This window comes from Anas platyrhynchos, chromosome 12, assembly GCF_047663525.1.
Source record: "Anas platyrhynchos isolate ZD024472 breed Pekin duck chromosome 12, IASCAAS_PekinDuck_T2T, whole genome shotgun sequence".
NCBI lineage: Eukaryota > Metazoa > Chordata > Aves > Anseriformes > Anatidae > Anas > Anas platyrhynchos.
In genome coordinates, this window is record NC_092598.1 from 11,861,692 (window position 1) to 11,885,639 (window position 23,948).

The window sequence follows — 23,948 nt, forward strand, 5'->3', positions numbered from 1 at the left end:
AGAAGCCATGAGGCAGAGACAGGCGCAGTGCTGGTACTCTGCAGGTACCTGTAGGGAGGCTGTAGCGAGGTGAGTGTTGGTCTGTTCACCCATGTGCCTGGTGACAGGATGAGGGGGAATGGGCTAAAGTTGCGCGAGGGGACATTTAGGCTGGATATTAGGAAGAACTTCTTTACCAAAAGGGTTGTGAGGCATTGGATGGGCTGCCCAGGGAAGTGGTGGAGTCACCACCCCTGGAGGTCTTTAGAAGACGTTTAGATGTAGAACTCAGTGATGTGGGTTAGAGGAGGGCTGGTCAGTGTTAGGTCAGAGGTTGGGCTCGGTGATCTCGGAGGTCTCTTCCAACCCGGATCATTCCGTGATTCTGTGTGGGACCGCGTCAGCGCCCTGCAGAGCACCCACCAGCTGGGCAGCACCCATTACAAGCCGCTTTTGGGTCACCCCACAACTCCTGCCCCAACTTCTTTTCCCGGAAGCGAGCTGGGCCTTTATTCACATTTCATTTTTGTGGCACATTTTTGTGGTACAGCTTTTATCAGGGGCACTGACGGAATCCCACGAAGCGCAGCGCCCCACTCCCAGGGCTCCCCTCCCGCTCCCTCACAGGAGTGAAGAGAGCATCCCCCCCCCCCCCTCCCATCCTCCACTATCCCACAATGCTCCGGGGCCCCTCCCGCGGGCCCAGCGCCTCGCGGTCTCCTTCCTTTCATTCAAATGAGCTCCCCTCGGGCGGCGGCGCGGGGCACGCTGGGACTTGTAGTCCCTCACCCCCCTCCTTAGCACGCTCCGCTGCGGCCGGCCGGACTCGCTATCCCGGCGTGCCTCGGGGCGGGGCCGGGGCGGGGCGGGGAGCGCGGGCGAGAGAACCTGAGGGGGGTTCGCGCCGCGCACGGGGCCGCCGCCGCCGCCATAGTGGGAGCCGCGGGGTGAGTGCGGGGGGCGGCGGCGGCGGGGCCGGGCCGGGGCTGAGGGGGCGCTCCCCGGACGGGACCGGGCCCGGTGGTTGGGGCCAGCCCTGACCTTCCCCGTCTTTGAGGCGCGGAGCTCGGAGGGGCGGCGGCCGGGGCCCGGGGCCGGGTGCTGGGCGCTGGGAGCTGGGCGGGTGGGAGCCGCCTGAGGCGGGGTGAGGGGATGGGGGGGGTGGGGGGGGCCGGTAACGGCCGCGAGCTCTTGGTCGTTCCTCAGCCCCGTGCTCCCGGGGGAGGCGCGGCGCTGTCTGGATGGCTGAGAGCACGGTTCTGGGGGGCTTCTGGTAGCGACAGACAAAAAGAGAGCATTGCACAGGTCAGTGAGGGGAGCTGGAGAGGTGACTGGATGTATCCCCTCGTTACCAATACCACATCTCGTTTTATACACCTCCTGGCTCGCTTTTGTACCGCTTAACTGCCTTCCAGCCAGACTCCGAACTCTTATTTCGTGTTCTTCCCTAAAACGCTGCAAGCTCTTCGGTAGGTGAGTTGGAATTTATTTGCTTTAACCTCAGGTTTTCGTTCGTTTTTCTTTTAATTCTAACGACTTTCTGCAGCTCTCTGCTGGGATTTCTTTGGGCCAGGTTAACAAGAGGAGTGCAGCAATTAGTGGAGTAGTTAGTGGGGTATAGGAGGTTTTGTGTCGGCATTGCGGTGTCTACTAAGTGCTGATAACACTCTTAAGAATGATTTCTTTGTTGTTTTTAAACTCCCAAGTGCTGGAGCATCACAGACAGCTTTAGTATTTGTTTGTGACCCAACTGTGTGCCTACATACCCAGTGTCTGGAAGTAGGAACTGTTGTGGGCTTGTAGGAGAAAAAAGAAGCAAAGAAGAGTAAAAACGTGGGTTTGGAAGCGTGAGGTAGGTAGGTAGATACCACACGAAAAGTTCTGGGTTTTGTATTTTTTATATTTTTTTCTCGGTTATCTTTCTTCCAGGCATATGTTGCAAACCTGGAGTTTAACTAAAAATTGGAGACTCCTCATGTGGAGGTGAGGCTCAACGAGCCATGCTCACACACAAAAAACTTGCTGCTAATAAAGCATGCTGGAGAAGTTTTTCCATGTTTTGATGGTTGTCAATCTATAAGAAAGGCAAGTTTTGGCTAAACCTAAAAATGGGGTAATATAAAGCAAAGTAATCTAGATCCTCTCGCATTTAGCACCACACCAAAGTACATAGAGCTATGTTTTTAGGGGTGAGCACCTTTGTGCTATCTAATTCAGGGCTGTTACACAGCTGGCTACTTGTACAAGCACACAACTGATTGCTTTTAAATGTGCCAAACTTCAGCTGCGAACAATAAGAAAACTTGCAAGGCTCAAATTGCAGTTCTTGATAGAAGATCTATTTAGAATACAGTGAATATTGAATGTTATTTTGCTGCAGAATCTGTCTGTACATGAATAAACGTTATGAAATTTCAATTATTTTCTACAGAAAACGGTTTGTGACTGAAACATGGCATCTCTGCTTCCATAACTTAAAAAATAGTTTTCTCTTAACCTGAAACAGCTGTCATAACAGTCATGGATAGATAGAAATATCTGATAGTCTGCTCTTCCTAGGAGACTAAATCTTACGTTGGTCTGCCTATAAGGTAAAGAAAAATGCAGTTCAGCTGTGTTCCCTCCCCATGCCTCCTCCCTTACCTTAAAGCTGGCCAGGCTTGATTGAGTCCCTCCTGGGGAAAAGAGAAGCAACTTCAGCCTTGTAAACTTGAATTCAGTTCCTAGATTTCCTCAAGAATACTGTGGAAAAAACTGCCAGATATGGTGTTCAGACTTAACAGTAAAACATTATTTTATACGTAATCAGGTAAGCCAATAATAAATAATTTAAAGTTACCTAGGCTGACACTTGGACTGTTGGGTTGTCAGGTTGCGGGTAGGATGAGCATCAAACTGAATTTTTTTCCAGAGTCTGGTGATGTGTTTTGTTTAGTAATCTAAGTAGCCCTGCGCTTGCAAACATCTGTAAGCAAAGCAATATACTTCAGGCTGGCGTAATTCCTGCATTAATTTGTTTTGATGAAGTTGGAGGAGACAAAAAAAGTAAGATTGAGAAGGGGAGTGTCAATTTTCCATATTTTTCATGAGAAAACTGTCTGCTCCTTGTCACTCTTCTCAGTTCTCCCTTTCCATTTTTTTGCTGTGCTCATACCTAGACTTAATTATTTCTAGACCTGCAAGCTTGTTTAGCATAATGGAATTTTGTGCATGGCGCAGCCCATAGCAATTACAAGGTGAAAGCCTGTGTTCGAGTCAGTTTCTGATTGGCCTGGAGCAGTCATTTCCAGATTTTAACCTCTGTGAATCAATCAGCTGCTGTGGAGGTGATGGCAGAAGATACCTAAGAGAAGTGTTTTTATTTTTTCCTTCAAGTTTGCACCTTGACTGGAAATTTTAAAGGGTTTTCAAGTTAAGAAATATTGAAAGCTGGAATTTCTCAGAAGGTGATGGAGCGCCTGTAGGGTCAGTGACTGGTAACGGGTGGTGTCCATGTGTCAGCGCCCCCAGTTCATCACCCCTGCGTTCTGCCTGCCCCAAGCTTCCTTCGTGTGGGGAAGAGAAGGAGCTGAGGGGGCTTAGCCCCAGCCTTCTGCTGCCCAAAGGATGCACATCAGGAAGATGGAGCTGGGCTTCTCACCAAGGTGTGTGCTGGAGGGCTGGAGACAAAGGGCAGAAGCTGAAGCAAGGGGGTTCTGGTTGGGCCTGGGGGAGGCTTTTTCTGCAGCAGGACAGTCAGGCAGCTAAAGAGATTTCCCCCGGGGCTTATGTGGTCTCAGTCATCCTTTTTTTTTGGATCAAAGTGGATAAAAAGGCATGGGCGACCTGGACTAGCTGAATCTGCTCTGAGCTGGAGACTGGAACTCCTGAAGTCCCTTACAGCCTGAATTATTCAGTGATACTATGGGAATTTGCTTAGTTTCTTCTCTTCACAGTGTATGTCTTTGCTAGAGGTGGGTAATCTGTTATCAAAGGATTCTTGGTGTAGGTATTAAGTGATTTACCTGTTTGAGAGACCATTAATCCTGTGATACTGGTCCTCTTGTGTTCCTAGAAAGCATGCACAGGAGAAACTCCTGGGTTTGTATCTTTTAGTGGCAATAGAAAAGAGACCGAGGGAGAAATAGCAGGAAGACTGTTTCCCCTTTTTCTCCAGCAGTGTAAAGATCCTCACTCTCATTCTGAGCGATCAAAACTGGAGGTGTGGTGGTAGGGGCATGTGTGACAGGAACCCACACAATTGCGAGTTCATCCATTGGCCATATTTGCTTCTGTTAATCAGTAGCGAAGGGTGCAGCAGCGGGTGGGCTGGGGGATGTTTACCACGGCTCCACAAGTGCCTCTGGACCAACAGCACCCGTTAAGAGGAGCATCGGTGCTCTGTTGTTGTGCTTCTCTTCTCATCCTGCAGCCATCAGCCTGCCGGCTTGAGGTGCTTGAGCTTGAATCCCGTCTTAGAGCTTAACTTTGGTGCAGTGCTGTGCGGTTTATTTATGCTGGGATCACTTAGGGAGGCAGCGTAGTCATACCTGGAAACTGGATGGCAGATGGTGATATTTTCCCTTTCCAGCAGCATGTTAGAGGGTTTGAGGCTGCTCTCTTTAAATTGTCTTTTTTGATTTTCTGCAGGTCGGGAGGGCTATCCTGAGCTTACTTGCTCGTGATGGTGGCTCTTTGATTCCTTGCAGCTTCTTTGTCTGCTTTACAGTGTTAATTGCTGAAGGATACCGCTCATTAGTGCTCATAAATCCTAAATACTTGTTACTCTAAATACTAGTTTTCATTGATATCTTTAGAAATTTCTTACAGAAATGCCAGCATGCCAGGCTTGAATTCAAGAAGAGCTAATTGTGTTAATTGATAGCAGTCAGCTTACATATGGCCTGCTCTGATAATGCAGTGAGCACCACTGCTGCTTGGGACAAATATTTGGTGTTTCTCCATCCCGCAGAGGTACAACGACAGGCCGCCTTCTCCAAGTGTTTCTGGTGCTTTGTGCTTCAGGGAAGGAGAGCTGATGGTTTGTCTGTCAACAGGTGCCAAAGCAAAGCGGTGGCTTTTCCTCGAGGCGTGCCTCCGAGTAGCTCTGGGGATGCCACCTGAGGAGGAGGACGGAACTTGTGCTGCAGTGTGCTGATGGAATCACCTCCAGGTTGCTCCACAGCTTGTCAAGACAGCAGTGGGAAGAGTTTTCAGCCAGACCTTGGGCCTTTTGGCGATCTCTCTCCTGTTGGGGGTGGCTTTGCGTTTAGGAAGGGCTGGTGTCACAGTGAATTGGGAAGTCCTGCGTGGTGTAGGAATGAGTTCCCGATGCTGAATGCAGGAGCTTTGCTGTGGGATCAGGGATGTGGCAGTGCCTTGTGCTGGCTCTGGGGCAAGGACGCTGGGGATGTGCCTGGTGCTGCGTTGGTCAGGAGTGGTAGGGAGCGTGGCAGGGCGTGCAGAGGGCAGGAGTTGGTGCTTGAGGGTGTCAGGGTGTGACCTGGCAAAAGAAAACTCGGTGCAGACCTTGCTGAGAAGTCCCCGGTGCAGCAGGGATGGAGTTCTGCAGTGTCGGCACGTACCCATTGAAGGGAAAGCTGCTGGCAGCTGCAACTTCTGTGCGCTGCGTTGGGTTTCGGTTTGAACACTGACTGCTGGCTGGTGTTGGAGGCGGGGATAAATTCTATGATATGAGCAGATTCCAGGAAATTCACAGTGAGGTGGACTGGTAGCTTCGCTGCTGAGCTTCTGGAGAGGAGCTGTGAATCAAATGGGCTGTGACTTCCTTAAGTGGGTGCAATGAAGTAGGCTTGGCTTGAAGTGACAAAGAGTGGGAAAAATAGCTTAAGGAAACTATCTCCTTTTTCCATGGGAATTTAAGGTAGAATATCCAATAATACTCTTATGCAGTGGTAACCTTCAGCAGGTGCCTTTAAAAGGACAGGTGATGCTCCATCTTCGGTGCTTTCTGGCTTACTTGAAACCATTCTTTTATCTGGTTTTAATATTAATGGAGTGCTCTTGCCCCCATAATCAGACTTTGAGTGACCTATGGGGAGATCTGGGTGAGCTGTGACAGTATCAGAGCGTGTTTGTTCTTCCTTGCTCGGGAGTGGATGTAGAAAGCCTTCTCCGAAAGGATTATATCTCACTGAAGGGACTGGGCTTGGTGGCACAGATCATCCCTATCTTGTGTGTTTTCTCTAAACTCCACATGCAGAACACGTAAGCCGTCACTAAAGAAAAGTGTCAAATTGGGAAAGGAAAACAGGCATTTTGGGGGAGAGTTGAGTGTATTAAAGAAAGCCGTGTAACCATATATGAATGGCACAGGGAAAAGTTACAAAATAGAGGGTTATTGATTTCAGCAGTATTTTCTGAGTTCACTTCTTGCTTCTCTGACAAAATCAACATTGTGACTTGTCAAACTTACACTAATTTATTTCATGCCATTTTACCTACCAAAACACAAATACCTCCTTTTAAGAAGGAGGTGGCAAAGTTGCCTACTAATTTTACTTTGAGAAACCATAGTACTACTTTCTATATTTAAAGTTCAAATCCCTTAATTTCTGCCAGTCTTAACGGCTTTCTCAGTTTCAGGATTGAACAGAAGGCATCTGGTGCTTGCATGAGGCTGTTGTGCCTTCAGGAGCTGGAAATCTCTGGGTCTAAAGGAGACGCAGGGCTAGCATGCAGTTGATCTGAGGGTTCATTTGATAGCAGAGCTTTTAGGGTGAACATGTATCGTGTGGGGAAAAGATTCACTTTGAAAGGGCCAACTTTTTATTTTAGCTTCAGAATAAGCTGGTGGTTTGCCATTTACTAGTTCATCTTAATGTTAGGTGTGTGGCTGTTGAACTAGATTTGTGTTTGAATGTTTAGGAAAGACGTCTGATGCTTATTCCAATTCATGGAGAGGAGGTGAAGCAATGCTGGGCCAGAGGAGCTGAACAGAAGTGATTTTCACCGTTTCCTTTATAGCAGCTTCCACCCTGCCACTGAGAGCTACAGACCTGTAGGTACCTTGAGGTCAGGAATGCAATCAGCAGGCTTCAAAACTAAATACCAGTACGCCCGGTTTCCCCAGCAAGTCCTGGGAGTCCTCTCTAACAGCACAGCATTCAGGGGAGAGGTGCAGTGAGGACTTCAGAAAGGAGTTGGGAGGGAGACGGCAGGCTGGCACGCTCGGACGTGATCCAGGCTTTCTTCCTCTCTCTGGTAAGCGTGTGGCAGAGACCTGGGGCTGTGCCAGCCACTGCTGCTCCGTGGAGCTCCCAGCTCGTGTCCCTTGCTGGGACGTGGATTAGCACAGGCTACAGGCTGCTCTGCCAGGGTTCATCTCCTGCTTGTAAGACCTGTCGGGGGCTTGGGCATGAGATGGAGGTGAGGAAATAGGAGCAGATGTATATAGAGGTGGTGCTGCTGCTGCTGTCTGTAGCTGAGCTGATCTTTCCAGTTCTGGTTGTGTTCCCCAGGCCTGGTCCCTAGCACACAGTGGGCATGAATGCATCTCTGGCTCCTGTGGAACAAAAGCGGGGCTGCACACCAGGGTCTCAGCTGCAAGCAAGCTGAAATAATTCTCTAGGACTTTGCTTAGATGCTATTTTTTCTTCTTGTGTGATCTGCGGTGTAGAAGGGATGGTATTAGGGGACGCAGGATGGTAAGCAAAAGATAGAAATCCTAGCCTGTGGCACATTAAGAATTCATCAGGGGGAGGCTGTTGCGCCAGAGCAGGGATAGGGAAATGACAAAGCAGGAACGCCTGAGCCTGTTAACGGTCCCCAGACTCGCCTGCAGTTCTGGATCCTGGGCTTTCCTCTGCAAGGTCTGCCCTGACAAGCGTGTGGTGAGAGTCCAGCACTGCATGCTGGGGTGATTACTGGTTGTGGGGAGAGCTACAGGGGCAGTGCAAGGAGCTCATGCTATTGTAGTTCCAGTGGGACTATTTGGGGCACTCTTAAAACCTAGCATGCCTGTCCAAGTGCAGGACTGAGGGACCTCAGCAGCTCTGTTTAGGAAATCTCCGCTGCAGCTGAGGAGATGCTGGCAAATCGTGCTGGCACTGCTCAGGCACAGCCTGGATCTGTCCTGTGCCGGGGGCTTCTGGTGAATCTGAGGTGTGGGATGAAGGCTGTTGGAAATCAAGGAAGTGACTTTAAGGTTTTCCTTCAATGTAAATCTCTTAATACAGGCTGAAGTTTGATTTCTACCTCTGCTGTAGGTGAGGCTGCTGTGTGGCAATCACAGAACACAATCAGCACAACTTGTTCATTTATAAACTCCTGATCTTTTTTTCCTAGTGCTGTGACTGTGGTGGGTAAAACTCCTCCAGCTTGGGCTTGTATGAGTAAAGTTGAAACAGCCAAAAGCCTAAAACATAAGAAGAGCTGTCTTGTCTGACTGCAGTTACTGCTTGCTGTGGAGGTACTATGAGTGTGTTTTGCTTCTGTTAGGGATTTGACAAATTTTAAGCAGGTGTGTGAGTAATTAGCCTTAGGAGGAAGCCAGAATAACCATTGTGTCTGTCCTAAAACAGAATCTCGTGTCTGAGACGCTTTTGAGACTTGCAGCGCAATACAGACCTGTAGATCCTGGTCAGGTATTGCAAAATGGGACAGAGGCTGGGAAATCTTGATGTTTAGCCAGTATAGCTTTGTTTGTTTAAAGCAAACTCGGATCTTAATGTAATGTGCTGGTTTCTCTTTTAGAGAGGTATCAGGGTAAAGAAAACAATGCACGTACTTTCCTGAAGCAAATAACAGAATGGTAGAGCTGCACTGATCTTGCATGAGGATTTCTAGACCCGAGTCTGGTCTGCTGCATGTGCTGTATGCTTAATCCTCTAAAATAGCAGAACTCACGTTCACAAATCTGGTACCTTTGTGTTTCTACTACATTGGTTGGGAACTGCAGAGTCTCTTGCTAAGTGAATGCAGGGACACATTCTACATATGTATTTGGGAAGAAAAGAGGGGAGGAAAAACCATTAATGCAAACAAAGCTGGGTAGCATCCCTGGGAGGGATGGAATCCTGAAGTAGCTTGCTGCAGTTGAAGAAGAAATCCATTGATCTGGAGAGGTGGCTCTTGGTGGGGCCTGGAGGAGTGGCACACCCAGCACAGCTCAGGCGTGGAGAGCTGGGGACAAACAGGCTTTTAGTTGCAAGGGATATTCTTTTGGTTTGGGTAACTCTTGATATTTTACCACCATGTTTTGAAAGTGCTCCGGGTTCAAAGATAAACGTGGAGTATGCTTCAGCCTCAGTGACAGCCTACAAGAGGAAAGCAGGGCTGAAAGGAAGCTTGTGTTATGCAGATGGCTAGTGGAAATGGATTAACTCCTATTGTCTGCTGCTGAAAGGAGGCTTCCTTAGGGGACCTGTGGATGGTGGAACAGGAGGGGCTGAATAGGTAAATCAAGTGATGTAAGGCACTCTACAATCTGTCCTTATCAACACTTCAGTTGGTTACAGTAAGTGAGCTCAAGTCAGAATAGCAGGAGCCAACTTTTTCAGACGGTGTCACTTTTGAAATATGTGACTATAAGGCGGTAACACTTACTCATCGTGGTTCTTGTTCTCCACTGCTGTATGTGGGTTGTGACCTTTCACTGAAATAGCTCTTGAAATCACCAAATGCTCTCAGTTAAACCATTTAGTAGCCAAGATTTTTATTTCTCAGAGGTCCAGGATACGGATGATTGTCCTTCGTCTTCTAAAGGAAAATTTTGGCCTGCTGCGGTGGTCTGTGCTCACTGGTGCTTAATACACCAGCCAAGTGTTCTGCTGATTTATGTGATCTTTCTGATGGTTTCTTGTTTTGTTTTACAGTCGCTGGCTTTGAGGATTCAGAATGGGAGACAAGCCTATCTGGGAGCAGATTGGGTCCAGCTTCATACAACATTACTACCAGCTTTTTGATGCAGACAGGACTCAGTTAGGAGCAATATATGTAAGTATCTATAAAAGGGGGGGGCGGCAGGGCCTCTCTCCCACTGTCTGCCTAGTTTTCCCTATTTGGATGTGTGGGAATGCATAGGATGGGATAGTGGCTTTTATCCTGACTCCAGAATATCAGTCAGTGCAATTGCACTTGCTGAACATGTTGTTGTTTTTTTTTTTTTCATTTCTTACACATTTACTTTCTATTTTGAGGTCTGTGTGCCTCATCTATAGGCAGTCAGGCTCATAAAACCCTGGGTTGGCTGTTGATAGAGACTTGCAGTGTGAGAGGCTGGAGGCTACCTTGTGACAATGTTCTGTCACAGCAAATGTGCTAGACTTAGTTTGCCAGTAATTTACAGTCTGGGATTTGCTTGGATCCCTCTTCACTTCAAGTGGGATATGATTTCTGAGTCCTGCCCTGTGTTTAGCAGTACTTGAAGGTGTTTCTTGGATCTCATGCTATAGTAATCCTGGTAACTTGAATTTAAATTTTTAAATAAAGTTTAAATATTTAAACTTTAAGCTCTTTCTAAACTTCTTCAATAATTGATTTGTTTTGCCCCTCATATGGGGGCAAAACAGACTTTGTTTCTGAAATTGAGGCCTGTAACTAAAAGGTCTGAGGAACATCAGCTTTTAGCTTTGGAGGAAGACGCCTCCAGAATATGCAAAGTGCTCTGTGGATGGAGTTTGATTGCTGCTGGTGAGGAATGCTGCTGGGTGGCTGAGCTGTTTCAGCAAGACACTCAAGTCTTACAAGCCATCTAGCAGCATGTCCTGTTTTTCTGACCCTTGCTCGATGAATCATACCAAGTTTCACCAATCCCTGGAGGATTGAAGCTGTTGCAGGAGCACCATCTGATGCCCCTCCCTACACCTCAGCAGTCTCCACAAGCACAGGTAGCATTTACCCTTTGGATTCTCAAGTATTTGCTGTCTGCTATAGACTGCTGCCTTGTTTTGACCAAGAAGCTGTGAACAGAGCCCATAAAGCAGGAAAAACGGGAAGCCACAGTGTAATCCACAGCTTGAAATATGAAGTCAGTAAGCAGTTCCTATCATGCCACTACCGAAACACTTTAAATCCTTAAACTGGTAATAAGTACAGACTAATTAATTCTGGAAACATGGTCATCACATGCAATGAACTGCTTTTTCTACCCTTGGGCTTTTTTACTTTTCATCATTCAGTGAAGGTACCTAAGGACAGCGGACAGTGTTCTGTGGAGTTTGTAATGCATGGAGGATGGGGCCCTGTTTTGTGTAGCTAAAAATTGCTGGAGTTAAATGGAGTATCAAGTTTCTGCATTGTTTTGCAGTTATTTCCCTGCAATTGTTTTGCAGGAAATGCTGTAGCGACTTCTCTGCTCTCCTTTGGGCGCATGGCTCCTTACAATGAAGTATTTTCTTAACTCTTGATGTTGTATTCTTGTCTGTAGGGGTTTTGGGTTAGGAGATGCTTTTTGTTCTTGAAACAGTTGCTCTCAGTTTATTGATAAAGCAAATGGCCTTGGAGATGACCGATAGCAGAAAGATTAATTAGGTACGATGTGAAGTTTTCGAGCTTGTTTCCCTCGCCAACTTCATCGGTCTTCTGCTGCTCTTTGAAAAACCAGAAGGGTCTTGCACCATGGTGTGCTTACCTGCTATTTGCTGAAGTGGATTCAGTAAGGCAGGTTCTGGGGTTCCTCTTCCAATATGGCTTTCTGTATTTAAAGCTTAGAATTGGAATGCTTGAGAGAGTAGCCTCGTTCCCTGGTACCAACACCTTGTTTCTCAGGTGATGGAAGTCAAGGGTCGTACAAGACGAGCATCTGGCTGACATCACTTGCATCAAGTGACTGGTTCACACAATCTAGATTTAAGTCCATTTTCCTCCAAAAGGGACATGTCTGGACTTAGGAGAAAGCTCTCCTCAAGGGATCTTCGCCAGCCTGCATTCAGTTGTGTCTGTGACCCCGAGGTGCTTCATGCTCTTGTTCCCAGTCCCAGCTTTATGCTTTTGGCTCTTGCTGCACTGTATTGCTCCCGATGATGCAGTGAAGACCAGAAGCCTTTTCGGAATGGGTGTGACAGTGTTGTGCAGGCTCAGCATACTTGCTTGAAGGAAGTGGCTTTTTGGTGCAGTGTGGATCAAAAACAAGGGTTGGAGAATCTACCACAGCATACAAATGGGGTTCTTTAGAGCCTGCCATTTTCTGCTGAGACATGCAGAGCTTCAGTGAGATCTGAAGACTGGATAGGGAAGAGACAAGAATTGTGTTTGAGGTGTTTAAACTCAAAAGATGTGGAAGGAACAAGCTACCTGTGACAGGCTGAAAAAGAACTTGGGCTATCATGAAGAGAGTGCAGGTGCTGTTTGGAATTGGCAGCTGACAGACTTGAAATGTTTTCCCCTGAGTTTAAAACTTAATTTGGTTTGCCAGGGTTTAAAACTGGATCTGAGAAGGCAGTGAGCTATGTTGGTGTGAGGTTAGGATACTGTGATTCTGGTTTAAAGGAGGTATCCTGAAAAGAATACAGAGTTTCCTGCCTGTTGCTGTTGCATCCAGCAGCATGCTCTGTACATCCTGCCTCATCCAGTGGAAGAGCAGGTAGACTGAAGCATCTCAATCTTTCCATGCCACGCAGGGCAGTCTGTTAGAAAACCTTTACAGTCACATTCTACTTTTCTGGGTGTGAGCAGGATATGCAAATTGGTTCTTTAGTTGGAAGAGCTTGATGGTACAACTCCTTGTCGTACTTCATATATTTTTGTCTGTGCTTGACTCGCATCCATACCTTTCGATTTTCTTCTGAAAGCTCACTTTGATCCCAAGGCAGGGAGTTTTTTGCTGGTAGAATCATGATAATGAAACTTAATGTTCTTAATTTCTAGTAGATTATTCTAAACTTTCAGTTGCTCTTTGTGGTTTCTTTCTGTCTCTGAGGTAGCTTCTGAATAGCTAGATTCTAAGGATACATGCCAAGTAAGCAAAGACTGTTACCAGGATTGCTTAAAAGTTACCCTAAGCAAGCTGATGATTTTTTTCTCTTTTCCCCACAGATTGATGCATCATGCCTTACATGGGAAGGACAGCAGTTCCAGGGCAAAGCAGCCATCGTTGAAAAACTCTCTGTAAGTCTGTAATCCTCTACTGAATGTTTGGGGAGATGGTCCTGAAGACTGTAAATTAGTTACCACTGAAATTTTGATTTAGACTTCGGCAGTTAAATCGAATTTTAATTTGTGCTTCCAGCTTGTATCTCCAAAAGTTTCTTGTGGTTTAATTCTATGCAGTGGGGTGTTCCATTGGTGCTCCTAACGGTAGGATGTTAGTTGACTTGTTCAGTTCACAAGCTTATTTTGTGATTGCAATTGCATTTGATGTTATTAATTAAAAAAAATAGTTCATAAGCTGATCTCTTGATCTGGAGGAATGAAAGGTGTTTTTGTTACATTTTAAGCATGTTCAGGAAGTAGTACAGCAAACACGTTTGGATCTGCTTGTGGTGAAGGCTAAACACATTACTGCAGGGAGTTTTTTGTTTTTGAATACATAAACTTCAAATAAGTTCTGTAGTGAAGAATCTAGGTTCAATGAAGCATTTCTCAGCTCTTCAGATGTGATAGCTCTGGTTCAGCACTTTGAAGCCACTTGTTGCCCTTCAAGTCAGAGGAAACTTTTTCATGTATAGAGACTGAAATTTTCCCTCTATGTTTTAAACTTCTCCAAGCTTTGGCTTTTTGAGAAGATTCATCCCTCTTGTAAAAATTGGTGTACTTACAAGCTTTAGTGAGAGCTGAAAGTTTCTCCCGCAAGATCTGTGGAGCATATGCTCTGTAGCTCCTCTGACATTCTGCTCAGAGCGTGGTATGTTGGACAGAACATGGCATAGTTTCAGGCCAACTCTTCTGCACTTTGAGAAGGAAGTCTGTTACCTGGGCACTTGTCTCCTTGCACAGTTACTGCTCCTGTGTTGTGGAATCTCTGCTTTCATCCATGGTATCCTTAACTGTGAAGGCTGAAATTTGCCCCTGGATCTGTGATTCAGATGCCTGCAGCCTTTAAGAATACCACACACCTCAAGAACAGTTTGCACCTTTTGTACTTCTGCAGTCTTGTTTTCAAGCATCAAGAGGCAGCATTTTCCTTTACAGCAAGATCTTTGCTGCGTAACAGTAACATTGTGGGAGCTTTTCAGTCTGCTCTGCCAGATGTTGCTCGTACAGTTGGGTGAGGTTGCAGAGACACTGCTTTGCCAGCACTAGTACACCTGTAGCCTTTTTTACAGCTTACAGAGTGGGAGCTGACACTTATTCCTTCTGTCTTAATGTGTCCTGGGGTGAGGAGTTACTTCAAATAGAGTGCCTGTTCTCCTTGGCCTGTTTTGGCTTGAGTGTTTGATAATCCTTTAGTTCTAGGAGCTTCTTGGATTGGGGAAGAAGCTGGGACAGGTAGCTCAAATGATGGAACGTTTCCAGACCTACTTCAGTGCTTGGTGAGATCTCTTCACATCTCTTGGAGGAAGAATCCTGCTACAGTTTGGGCATCCCCCATTAACCAAACTTACACAGAATCTCTGCCAATCAATCAGGTGGTCTTGGATTTAGCTTACTGGATGTTGTAGGCTTTTGTCTCAGGATGGGCAGCTCAGAAAGCAGGGTGGTGTTTGCAGGATACTGTAGGAAGTAGTCTCAGCACTGCCAGGTCCATCAGAGAAAGCCAAGGACGGCTGCTCTAGAGGAGATAGCAGGAGGCATGAGAAGCAAGCTTAGTCTGCTAAAATGTTGAGCAGTCTTTGCCAGAAGTGAGTTTAAGCTCTCCCCAAAAAATGTGTTCTTGCAAATCTTAGCTGACTTAAAAGGAAGGTTCCGCAGTTCTGGTAGTGAAAGTCCAGACAAATTCTCAAAGAACACTAAAAGCTTTGCTTGTTCTGGCTTTTCACATGTCAGCCATGTTTATTGTACTCTGCATGTAAGGAAATGCTTCCTTTCAGTACAGAAACCCAATAAGCAACCATCAATAAGAAATCCATAAGCTACCATCCATCTGAGGTAGTTTACCTTCATCTTAACCAGGGATCTTTCCTATCAGCTTACCCTACAGTGGGATTTCCACCCCTGTATCAGGAGGAATAGCTTGTTTGACTGGCCAGCCGTTGGGGCCCTGTTCTCAAAATGGGACAGCCAGGGATTTGAAACAGGCAGCATCTTCCCTGGCCTCCTCTTTGGTTTCATACCCCTCTTTTGGGGGGCTCCTGAGCTCGAAGCCTTTTCCTTCCTTCATCTTCTCTTTGCAGTCTCACCTCTCAGTCATCTTGTAATGCTGGAAGCTGGGTTCTGGGTACAACTGCGTTCATTCCTGCTCACCCCTCTGCCTTTTCAAGAGACTTCTTGCAGGACTTGCTCAGCAGGTAGCTGTTGTGAAGAGGTGAGACTAGGTGTTGTAGTACTGTCACTTGTCAAAGGGTGTGTAACATCCTAGCCTGTGCTTGTGCAGGCCGGGCATGCACATTGCGCGTTCAAGTTCAGGATGGTGACCCTGGAAAATACTCTGCTGGAAGCTACAAACCAGTTGGCTTATTCTTTTTGGTTCATGTTAAGTTGGGAATTACTGTCCCAGCCAAGAAGAAACACTGCAGGCTTTATTCAAGAGTATTCTTGGATCCTGTCACTCTGTGGTTAGAGGGCTGCTCTGTACACTTGCTATGTTTCCCTGGGTCCTGATCCTTCCACAGTTCTGTGTTCTCTGTTAGCCAAGGTTTTAGCTTCCTGGTATTCTTCATTAAGCCTAGTTATACTTGTAGGGCCAAGTCTGTTCTCCACAACCTTGATACAAGCAGTTTTTCAACTCCTGTTCCTATGTCTAGGCCTTCCGTCAAGTCAAGGCTTTCACACGTTCTGCATTACCCTCTAGTGGAAAGTGCATGCGTGGGTCTGTGTTAGCCCGTTTCCAGGAAAATGGAGCAAAGTCCAAGTGCATCCTGCAGATTTAAGTGACTGCATTATGTGCAGTGCATTGACTGGGTAACAGGCACGTGACTTCTCGGAGCTCCATCTGCCAAAATGGCCCTCCTACAGCATCCAGCACCATTCTATCAGAAGTTGGATGAGCTTATGTTTGTGTGACAGTACTCTGAGATCCCCTCAATATCCAATGTTTGCTACTTGGAGTCATCAGTGGTTGGAATGTGAATGTGGTCTGAGATGAAAAAGAAGGATCACTCCATACTGTCTGGTGTTTTCCAAGGTGTGTACCTTGCACTCTTGACTCCAGACGTGCTTTTGTAGCTGCTACATGAACATGAAAAGCTTTTTTCCACAAACGTGTGCTTTTGCTCCTCTGCTCTTGTTCCCTCCTGCCTGGCACATGGCAAAAATGTTGCCAGTTACTGTTTTGGTTCCCCTCAGATGCTATCTATTATCAAGGAAAGAGTCAAATGGAAAAGTGGATGTGAGAAACTCAAATCTCAACCACTGGTTCTTGGTCAAATGCCACTCCTTTCTATTTATAGCCACTATAAGGAAGAAGCAAACTGGGAGTTGTTAGATCATGTACTCTTTCAACACTGTTCAGAGCAGAGAAGCTTTCTGCCTTCATCATATGAACTTCCTGCTTGTAGATGAACTGGAACTCCTAATGCTGTGTAACTAGACTAAGAAAAGGCACTACTTAATGTATATGGCAACATATTTCATGTATTTTGGTGCTTTAAAAATACTGAACTGTTGTGATCCAACCCAGCTTTGTATTGAGTTGCAACAATTCTCCATGTGGTGCTACTGAAATAGTCTTAATACTTCATAATGTTGCATTTGTTTTGCAAGTTAAATAATGCAATTACTTCATTCTTTATTTTTCTATTTTCATTATAGAGCCTCCCTTTCCAAAAAATACAACACAGCATCACAGCACAAGACCACCAACCTACACCTGACAGCTGTATACTCAGTATGGTAGTTGGACAGCTTAAGGTAAACTCTTTCTGTTAAAGGGTAACAAATGCATATGTCTTAAATTTTTGCAGGATACTAAATCATCGAATTTCTGAGGAGAAAGTTGGGTGGGGAGGGAATTCTGGTAAGCTTGCACTGGGATGTCATTCTTCTGTTCAAGGTCATTGAGTAACTGCTTGTCTCTTCAGATAAGTAGCACTAGGTAAAATCACCTGGAATTTGGCAGTCATTTGCTCATGTCCAGCAAATTAACTTGGTTTTTACTATGCACACAAGTATAGAGGCTCTAGCAAAGTCCATTTTTTCCTTACTCTGCAGTAAGATTTTAGTGTCCTCAGATAAATTTCAAGTGTCCAAGTGTTCTTGGACAACAGAAGCACACCTAGTTTAATGTTCTCTTTGATGTAACACATACTAAATCACAGCTCGATTAATGTGTTTTGTTAGCTGACAACCCTTCAGTAAGACCCTGCTTTTCATTTGTTACCTTAATTATCTTAACACACAAGAATACAGTCCTGGTGTTAATGTAGTGCAATACACTGGTTTGTATTCAAAACCATTTCAACAATGGGAATATTGCCTCTGAGCTCAAACGCTTCTTGCTGAAGGAGCTGCTGCTTGTGAAGAAGTGGGAATATTTTACGTTGGTTACATTGCTGCTTAAGTTATGGAACTGAACTACAGAAAGTTACTCAGTATCCTGCTTTTCTGAGGAAATGTTACATCTTAATACACCGGGGCTATGAACCTGTAACTTAATGAGACTGCTCAATGAAAGACATCCTGGAATCTGCATACAAACAACAACAAAAAAAACTCCTGTATGTAAAGTCACTTGTAGGCAGAACTTGCACACAGTGGGCAGTGTTTATTTAAAAAGCATGAAATTGCCATAGGTATGTTTTTCAGAGTTAGTTTTGTCACAGTTTGGTCTGGCCATGCTGTCAAATCAGGACTCCAAAGTTGTCCAACCTTTAGAGTTACTTTGGACCAAGTTTCTCCTAAAATAGCTATTTAGGCTTCCTTTCTTATGTTAACTCTGTGTCACTTCTGGTATCAAAGCGTTCAGGCTTCCTCCAAATGTACAATTAACTCAGTAAGCGCAAAGAGGACTGAAAGTTTGAATCTGCTTGCTTAGCTGTTCCCCTTCATTTTGTTGGGGGGGGCATCCACTTCTAGGCCTAACATAGACAGCTTTGGCTCTCATTAAAGTTGCTCCTGCTTCCAAGCTGCAAGTTGGATTCCAGCCTTCTTGTTGCTCGCTCCTGCTTGCACACACGTACTCCAGAGAGGAATGACAGCCACATGTGGCCACAAAGCACTGAATTGCAGGGCAGGTGTGAGGTCAGACATGCTGATCTCATCTGTCTGACTCCTGGGTGTGCACAAAACTTGGTGATGCAACCAAGATTTCTTTTGAGTCCATGTCTTGGGCCAGTGACAGCTGCATTTGGTTATGCACAGTCATGTTTTTAAGGTCATTGCGTAATCACCAAGCAGGTTATAGCTTGCAGCAGTGATTTTGAGGTGAATGCTAGGCAATCAGTGTAATTTCTTAAAAGTTTGGGTTTTATTATCCTTTAGTTACAGTCATTAGGATGGTAGATGCAGTCAGAGCTTTTCATAAATGGCAATTATTGGAGTAGTGTTTCTTACTCTGCTGGCTTTATACTCTGAATAACTTCAGCTTGGTGAGCCATACCTGAATAATTCAGGGATTGTATGATAGTGCATCTAGTTACTTGGAAAGAACATTCTGGATTGATTATATGCTTATTGTCACTACCAAATCCAGCTTGTTTGTGATTTTTATATTCGGAGAGGCATCTCTTTTTCTCCATTCTTCATCTTAGCTTTAAAAAGTGTAGTGCAGTGCTTGGAAATGCCGCTCCTCACTGAGGAAGTGTCCAGAAAATCCAAATCTTCGAAATTTTTGCTTCTGCCTTTTGTGCTACTCATCATTACAAATAGACAAATATTCAGCAAGTCTCTAGCATGTGTATAGTAACCACTTCTGTCAGTACATGAACCTAGCTGTCCTAGTGAATGCTTTTTCTTGTGCTTGTACATATGCTAGCAATCATTTTGGCACATCTTAGTGCTGTCATAGGTGTGATAAAAGTGACAGAACAACAGGGTTTGGTAAGTAACTCACTAGAGTTGGTAAGTAACTCAACCCATCTGTAGATTGGGTCAAACAGGACATGCTGTATTGAGCTGTATGCATCTGAATTGAGCTGTATGCATCTTTGGCACTTATTTCTTAAGCCATTGTATTTTGATCTTGTTTGGTTTTAGTGGGAGGGACAGGACAGAATACTTGAAGTAAAACCTTTTATTCCCCTTCATATAGTGTGGGGTGAACTGTTGTCACAAAAAATTGTCCCAAAACCTCAGCTTTTCTAACTATAAAAGAAAGGTTCTCAAGAAATAACAGGACCCAGGACTACTATTGTCAAACGTTTTTCCTTAGCACAGCATTATGCCTAAGAAGACCTGCATTTTTTTAAGCCTTTGGCCTTCCCTTTTGGAGAGTGATGTAACTACTCAATTGAAATCATAACTGCCCCGTGACAAAGCCAGAATGTGTATCTGCCTCTGTGCTTTTCCAGTCTACAGCCCCGTGAGCTATACCTATATAACCTGTAAAAATGCAACATACCTTTTGGAACAGATGTCAGTCCCCTCAAGATAGGTAGTAATGTTGTTAATCCTTATGTGGAGGGATAATAAATGTACCTATGCTTATTCTAATTCTGTTCTCATCAATTTTTATTGCTGTTCATTGTCTGGCTGTGTGCATCCTTACTTAACTAGGAAGAGTAAGCATCAGTTTAAGCCTTCAGGAGTGAGTGTCACGTGGTGTGATGCCAGTTCACCAAAGTTCATCCAGAATATTACCCAGTGTCTTCAGTCTGCTTCACCTGGTAACTTATTTCTCCTCCTGTCATGCTCAGGCAGATGATGACCAGGTTCTAGGCTTCCACCAAACCTTTTTGTTGAAAAACTTGCAAGGTGCCTGGGTGTGCACCAACGAAGTCTTCAGGCTAGCCCTCCACAACGTTTAACCTCTGCCTTACCTCTGTTCCCTGCAGTCCTCGCTGTCCTGGTTGAGTAAGGAGCTTTCTTCTCGCTCTTCTGCTGTCAATTAAGTTCGTGGTGGCTGAGAAGCATGGCTGTGGTTTGCACATTCTCAGAGCAATGTGGAAAATCTGCAGCTCTACCCAAGTGTGAATTTCGAAGTGTTTGCTGCCGAATTAATTATGACAACTAATTGTGATGTGGTGTTTCTTGGTCTTAAAAGGGAAAGGAAATTTGCAACCCAAACGACTGGATGGTTTTGTAATGCATGGTGGATACTTACAGGCTTTAAAGCAATGCTTTTAAATGAGGCTTAACATCTGAAGGAACTTGTTACCTTTAGTCACTAGCTTCTCCTTTGAGCTAAAAATAGCTGCAAGTATCCACTTCATCATACCCACTCAGTGATTTTGGTGGGGTGATGGTGAAAGGAAAGTAAAATCCTCTCTTTCCAAATGAGGAGAAAAGTTGTTCACTTTTTTTTCTACTACTGCTCAATAGTTTTGTGTGTTTTTTGTTTTTTGTTTTTTTTTTTTTCCAGCTGAACTTGGGTTACAAGGTAGAGTAATACTCTGACTAATGGCTCTGTAAGTTGAGGACTTTCTACACTTGTGGGCCCCAAGGCCAGCAAGGCTGTAGGAAAACTGGGAGAGGCCAGAAAGCTGCCAAGATCAGCAGTGTTTGACAGCTTGGTGAGCCTGGAGAGGAGGTGGCTAAGGACAATACACCTGCAATGCACACGGAAAGTAGTTCAGTACTTCCACTACTGACTGGTAGTTGAGTGTCTCCAACAACCTGAAAGCAAACTCTTGGTGGTGCCAGACAGTGTAAGAAGGGACAGTGTTTTTTAATTTTTTTAATTTTTTAATCTTTTTTTTTCTAAGTGCAGCTGCAGTTAGCTCACACTGAGGAAGCCTACTCTAAAAGCAGTGTCAGTGATCTGTTTTTGCAGAGGTACATTTTTAGTGTACACTCATGTCTGTAACAAGCAAATACACATTTGGTGAAAACTACTTGGGCAACCTCAAGTAGATGCCTTGGTGACCTAAGAGAAAGAGACCAGAGGGCAACTGGGAGCATGCTAAATGCTTATTAATAGTTGCGATTAAAAGTGGTTCAAGCTGGTAGGATTCTCTAGTGGTTTAAATGAAGCCATTGGAAAGGAGCTGAAATGAACATGAACTTATCCTGGCTTAGTCAAAAGGGATAGCATTAAAAAAGTGCTTCACAAAGTCCTATTTCAAAGTTTAATGCACAGCCTTCTGATGCTACTCAGTTTTCTTAAAGATTCCTTTGTGTCCAGTATAAACTATCAAGTAGTAGTGAGACCTTACTAGGATTTAAGTGGTGTTTGATACCTAGGAAATCTAGAAATGACACAAACCCACAGGTTTCTGTGCACAGGCCACCTCTTCAGGACGGGTAGGCAAGCATCTTTCTGGGCAGACCTAATGGTGATGGCAATTCCCCTGAAATAATTGGTGTGACTGCTGTTTTACATGCTATTGAACTAGATAGATGGCTGGCCTAATCCAACACAACTGCTGTATTCACATTGTGCTGATTACTATGGAGCTTCTGCCTAATGCAACAGAAAGCATATATCAGCATGACAAAAGGCTGCCCAGTTCATCCTGCTGTTGAACAGTGACTTTATTAGCACTTGCCTGATTTGAGGATTTTTCTTTTGTTGATTTGTTTACTGAATACTTGAACTTCCTGATACTTCTGGCTGTAGTTGGTGCTTTCTTATTCTTTGGCTGCAGGAAAGTAGTTTCCTCATTCACTTTGTCCTTCATGGTTTTATAGTATTCTGATATCTTTCCCATTCTCCCACCCAGTCACAGTTTTTGCAAGCTGGGGAGTCACACTTAATTTACTGTTTTCCATGAGAAACTTGTAGCTGGATATTTTTTTTTTTACCCATTTCTGGCCTTTCTTTATTCTACCACTTTTTTACATAAGTAATGCATGCAGGATTTGGTATGTGGGTGCTCTGTGCGTTTATGTGGTTGCATAATTCTGGGCTTTGGTCTCTTTTCCTAATAACTGCTAACACTGTTTGCCTTGATAGCTGTTGAGCTCTGAGCTGATGTTTCCAAAAAAAATAATTACTTGTAATGATTTCAGTATCACTTTTCCTGAGAAGCAATAGCTAGTCTAGCACCCTTCTTGGCTTTCCTCCATGGGTCAGCATATGCTGACACTATTCCATATACTACTTTTTGTTGTTGCTGTGAAATAAATTTGAATGCTCCTTTTACACTCCAGTCATGCACTCGATCTTACCAGCACTCTGGCAGACTTCCTGCTTTGTGATGCAATTGTTGTTCTTAGCAAGTTGTTCCTCAAATTTGACTTGTTCCACAGCCAGTTTATCATTTGTATGAATCTTATATTTTTAAAAGATGTTGTTTATAGCAGTCTCCTTTGTTCTTCAGTCTTTTTGCATTTGCTTTTCTTGATGGACAGCAGAGCATTGAGAGTAAACGTTCAGCATTTTGACCGTTTATTTCATGTGTTGCTTTTCAATACTTTATGCTTTTCCCCTTTTTCTTAAATTGCAGTAGTTGCACTGAAAGAATAAAGCTTAAAATCCTTCAAGAATGCTAAATTGAATACATTATAGTCAGTATCAGAGGATTGCTTGTAGCTGGGTCCTCTGAGCTGTTCAGATTAAGTCCTATTTTGATTTCCAACTGTTGTTAAGGCTTTAATTCCTGCATCATATCTCTGGGAAGGCTGATAAACATCAGATGGGAGAACTAGACTCCCTATAATACTATTCTCTCATTTTGTAGTCCCTAATCCCTGTAAATATAGTGCCCTATATTATAGTACACTACAACTCACCTCACTGAAGTGGTGAAGGCAAAAGCTGAGGCACAGCTGAGAAGATTTCACCGTGCTCATTAACACCTCACTGCAGCCATAGCTATTACTTTGCTCTGAGCTGTTTCTGGCAGCAGGTGTAGGAAGCACGATGCTGCTGGCCAGTTGCCCCAGCTCAGAGAAACTTCTCAAAAGCCACGATCGTTACAAAGATCATTCAGGCAATATTGTTGCTATTGACTTCCAGAGGAAATCCCTCCTGTGATCAATCCAAACTACAGCAATTCCAAATTAATTTGAAAGTGCATAGTCTTGCACTTGGTTCCTGGGCAAGGTCCAAAGAAAACTTGTGGCTCAGCGCAGTGAGGCAGGCATGCCTTTACTGCTGTTGGGAAGTTGCTGGAATGAGAAGTCTGTAATTACTCCAGAAAACCCTAACAACCTATTGCAGGGTTTCTGTGTCATTGGGCTCTAGGTGTTTGCAAGCAACTTGGAACAGAACTTCTGGTTGTTAGTAGCTCTTGAGGTACTAGGTATCTTACAGCATGTGATGTCACTGTTAACATCAGCTTTTAAGTTGTCTTATTACTCGTAGAATACATTTCGCAAGATAGAGCTTTTTAAACTTTTTTTCCTCTCTTTCCACAGGCTGATGAAGATCCTATCATGGGATTCCACCAGATATTTCTATTAAAGAACATCAATGATGCCTGGGTTTGCACCAATGACATGTTCAGGCTAGCATTGCACAACTTTGGCTGAGCTGGCGACCCCGAGGCACCCGTGCTTTTTTTTTTTTTCCTCCTCTTCTCTTACTGATATTATTCACACTCACGGAACATTCCAAATATCATACACAAACCTGCAGCACTGCAGAGCGCGAGCAAGCAAGACCTGTGACCTGCCCTTCTGCTGAGTTTACATTGTCACTAGATGAGTTCCTTGTGCATGATGTTTGGAAGTTAGACTTAGCTGCATTTGACAAGAGAAATTTGTGTTGTACCAGCATGCCTCGGAAAGAATTTATAATGCAAAAGGTTGTTGTTTATGTACTGACAAGATGCTCTATAACCCAAAGAAATGAAAGAACAGCAGCCTGTACAGCCCAGTTATTGATTTGTTCAGATGTTTCAATGCTACGTTACACAATAAAACCATGAGATTTTCTTAGCAGTTTAAATTGA

The 23,948-nt window shown here is 44.6% G+C and overlaps 1 protein-coding gene across 3 annotated transcripts; it reads left to right on the forward strand.

Moving 5' to 3' along the window:
* Positions 1–766: 766 nt before the first annotated feature.
* NUTF2 (nuclear transport factor 2) lies at positions 767–23,948 on the forward strand. Of its 3 annotated transcripts, XM_072043783.1 has the most exons (6): positions 897–926; positions 1,395–1,452; positions 9,795–9,915; positions 12,955–13,026; positions 16,768–16,866; positions 23,413–23,948. In XM_072043783.1, exons 3-6 carry the CDS (start codon positions 9,817–9,819, stop codon positions 23,524–23,526), a joined length of 384 nt encoding a protein of 127 aa, XP_071899884.1. In that variant the 5' UTR covers positions 897–926; positions 1,395–1,452; positions 9,795–9,816; the 3' UTR covers positions 23,527–23,948. The 3 variants fall into 3 exon arrangements, with proteins under 3 accessions (XP_027321893.1, XP_071899884.1, XP_071899885.1); XM_027466092.3 differs by lacking the exon at positions 1,395–1,452 and having other exon boundaries at positions 767–926; XM_072043784.1 differs by lacking the exons at positions 897–926; positions 1,395–1,452 and adding an exon at positions 1,159–1,284.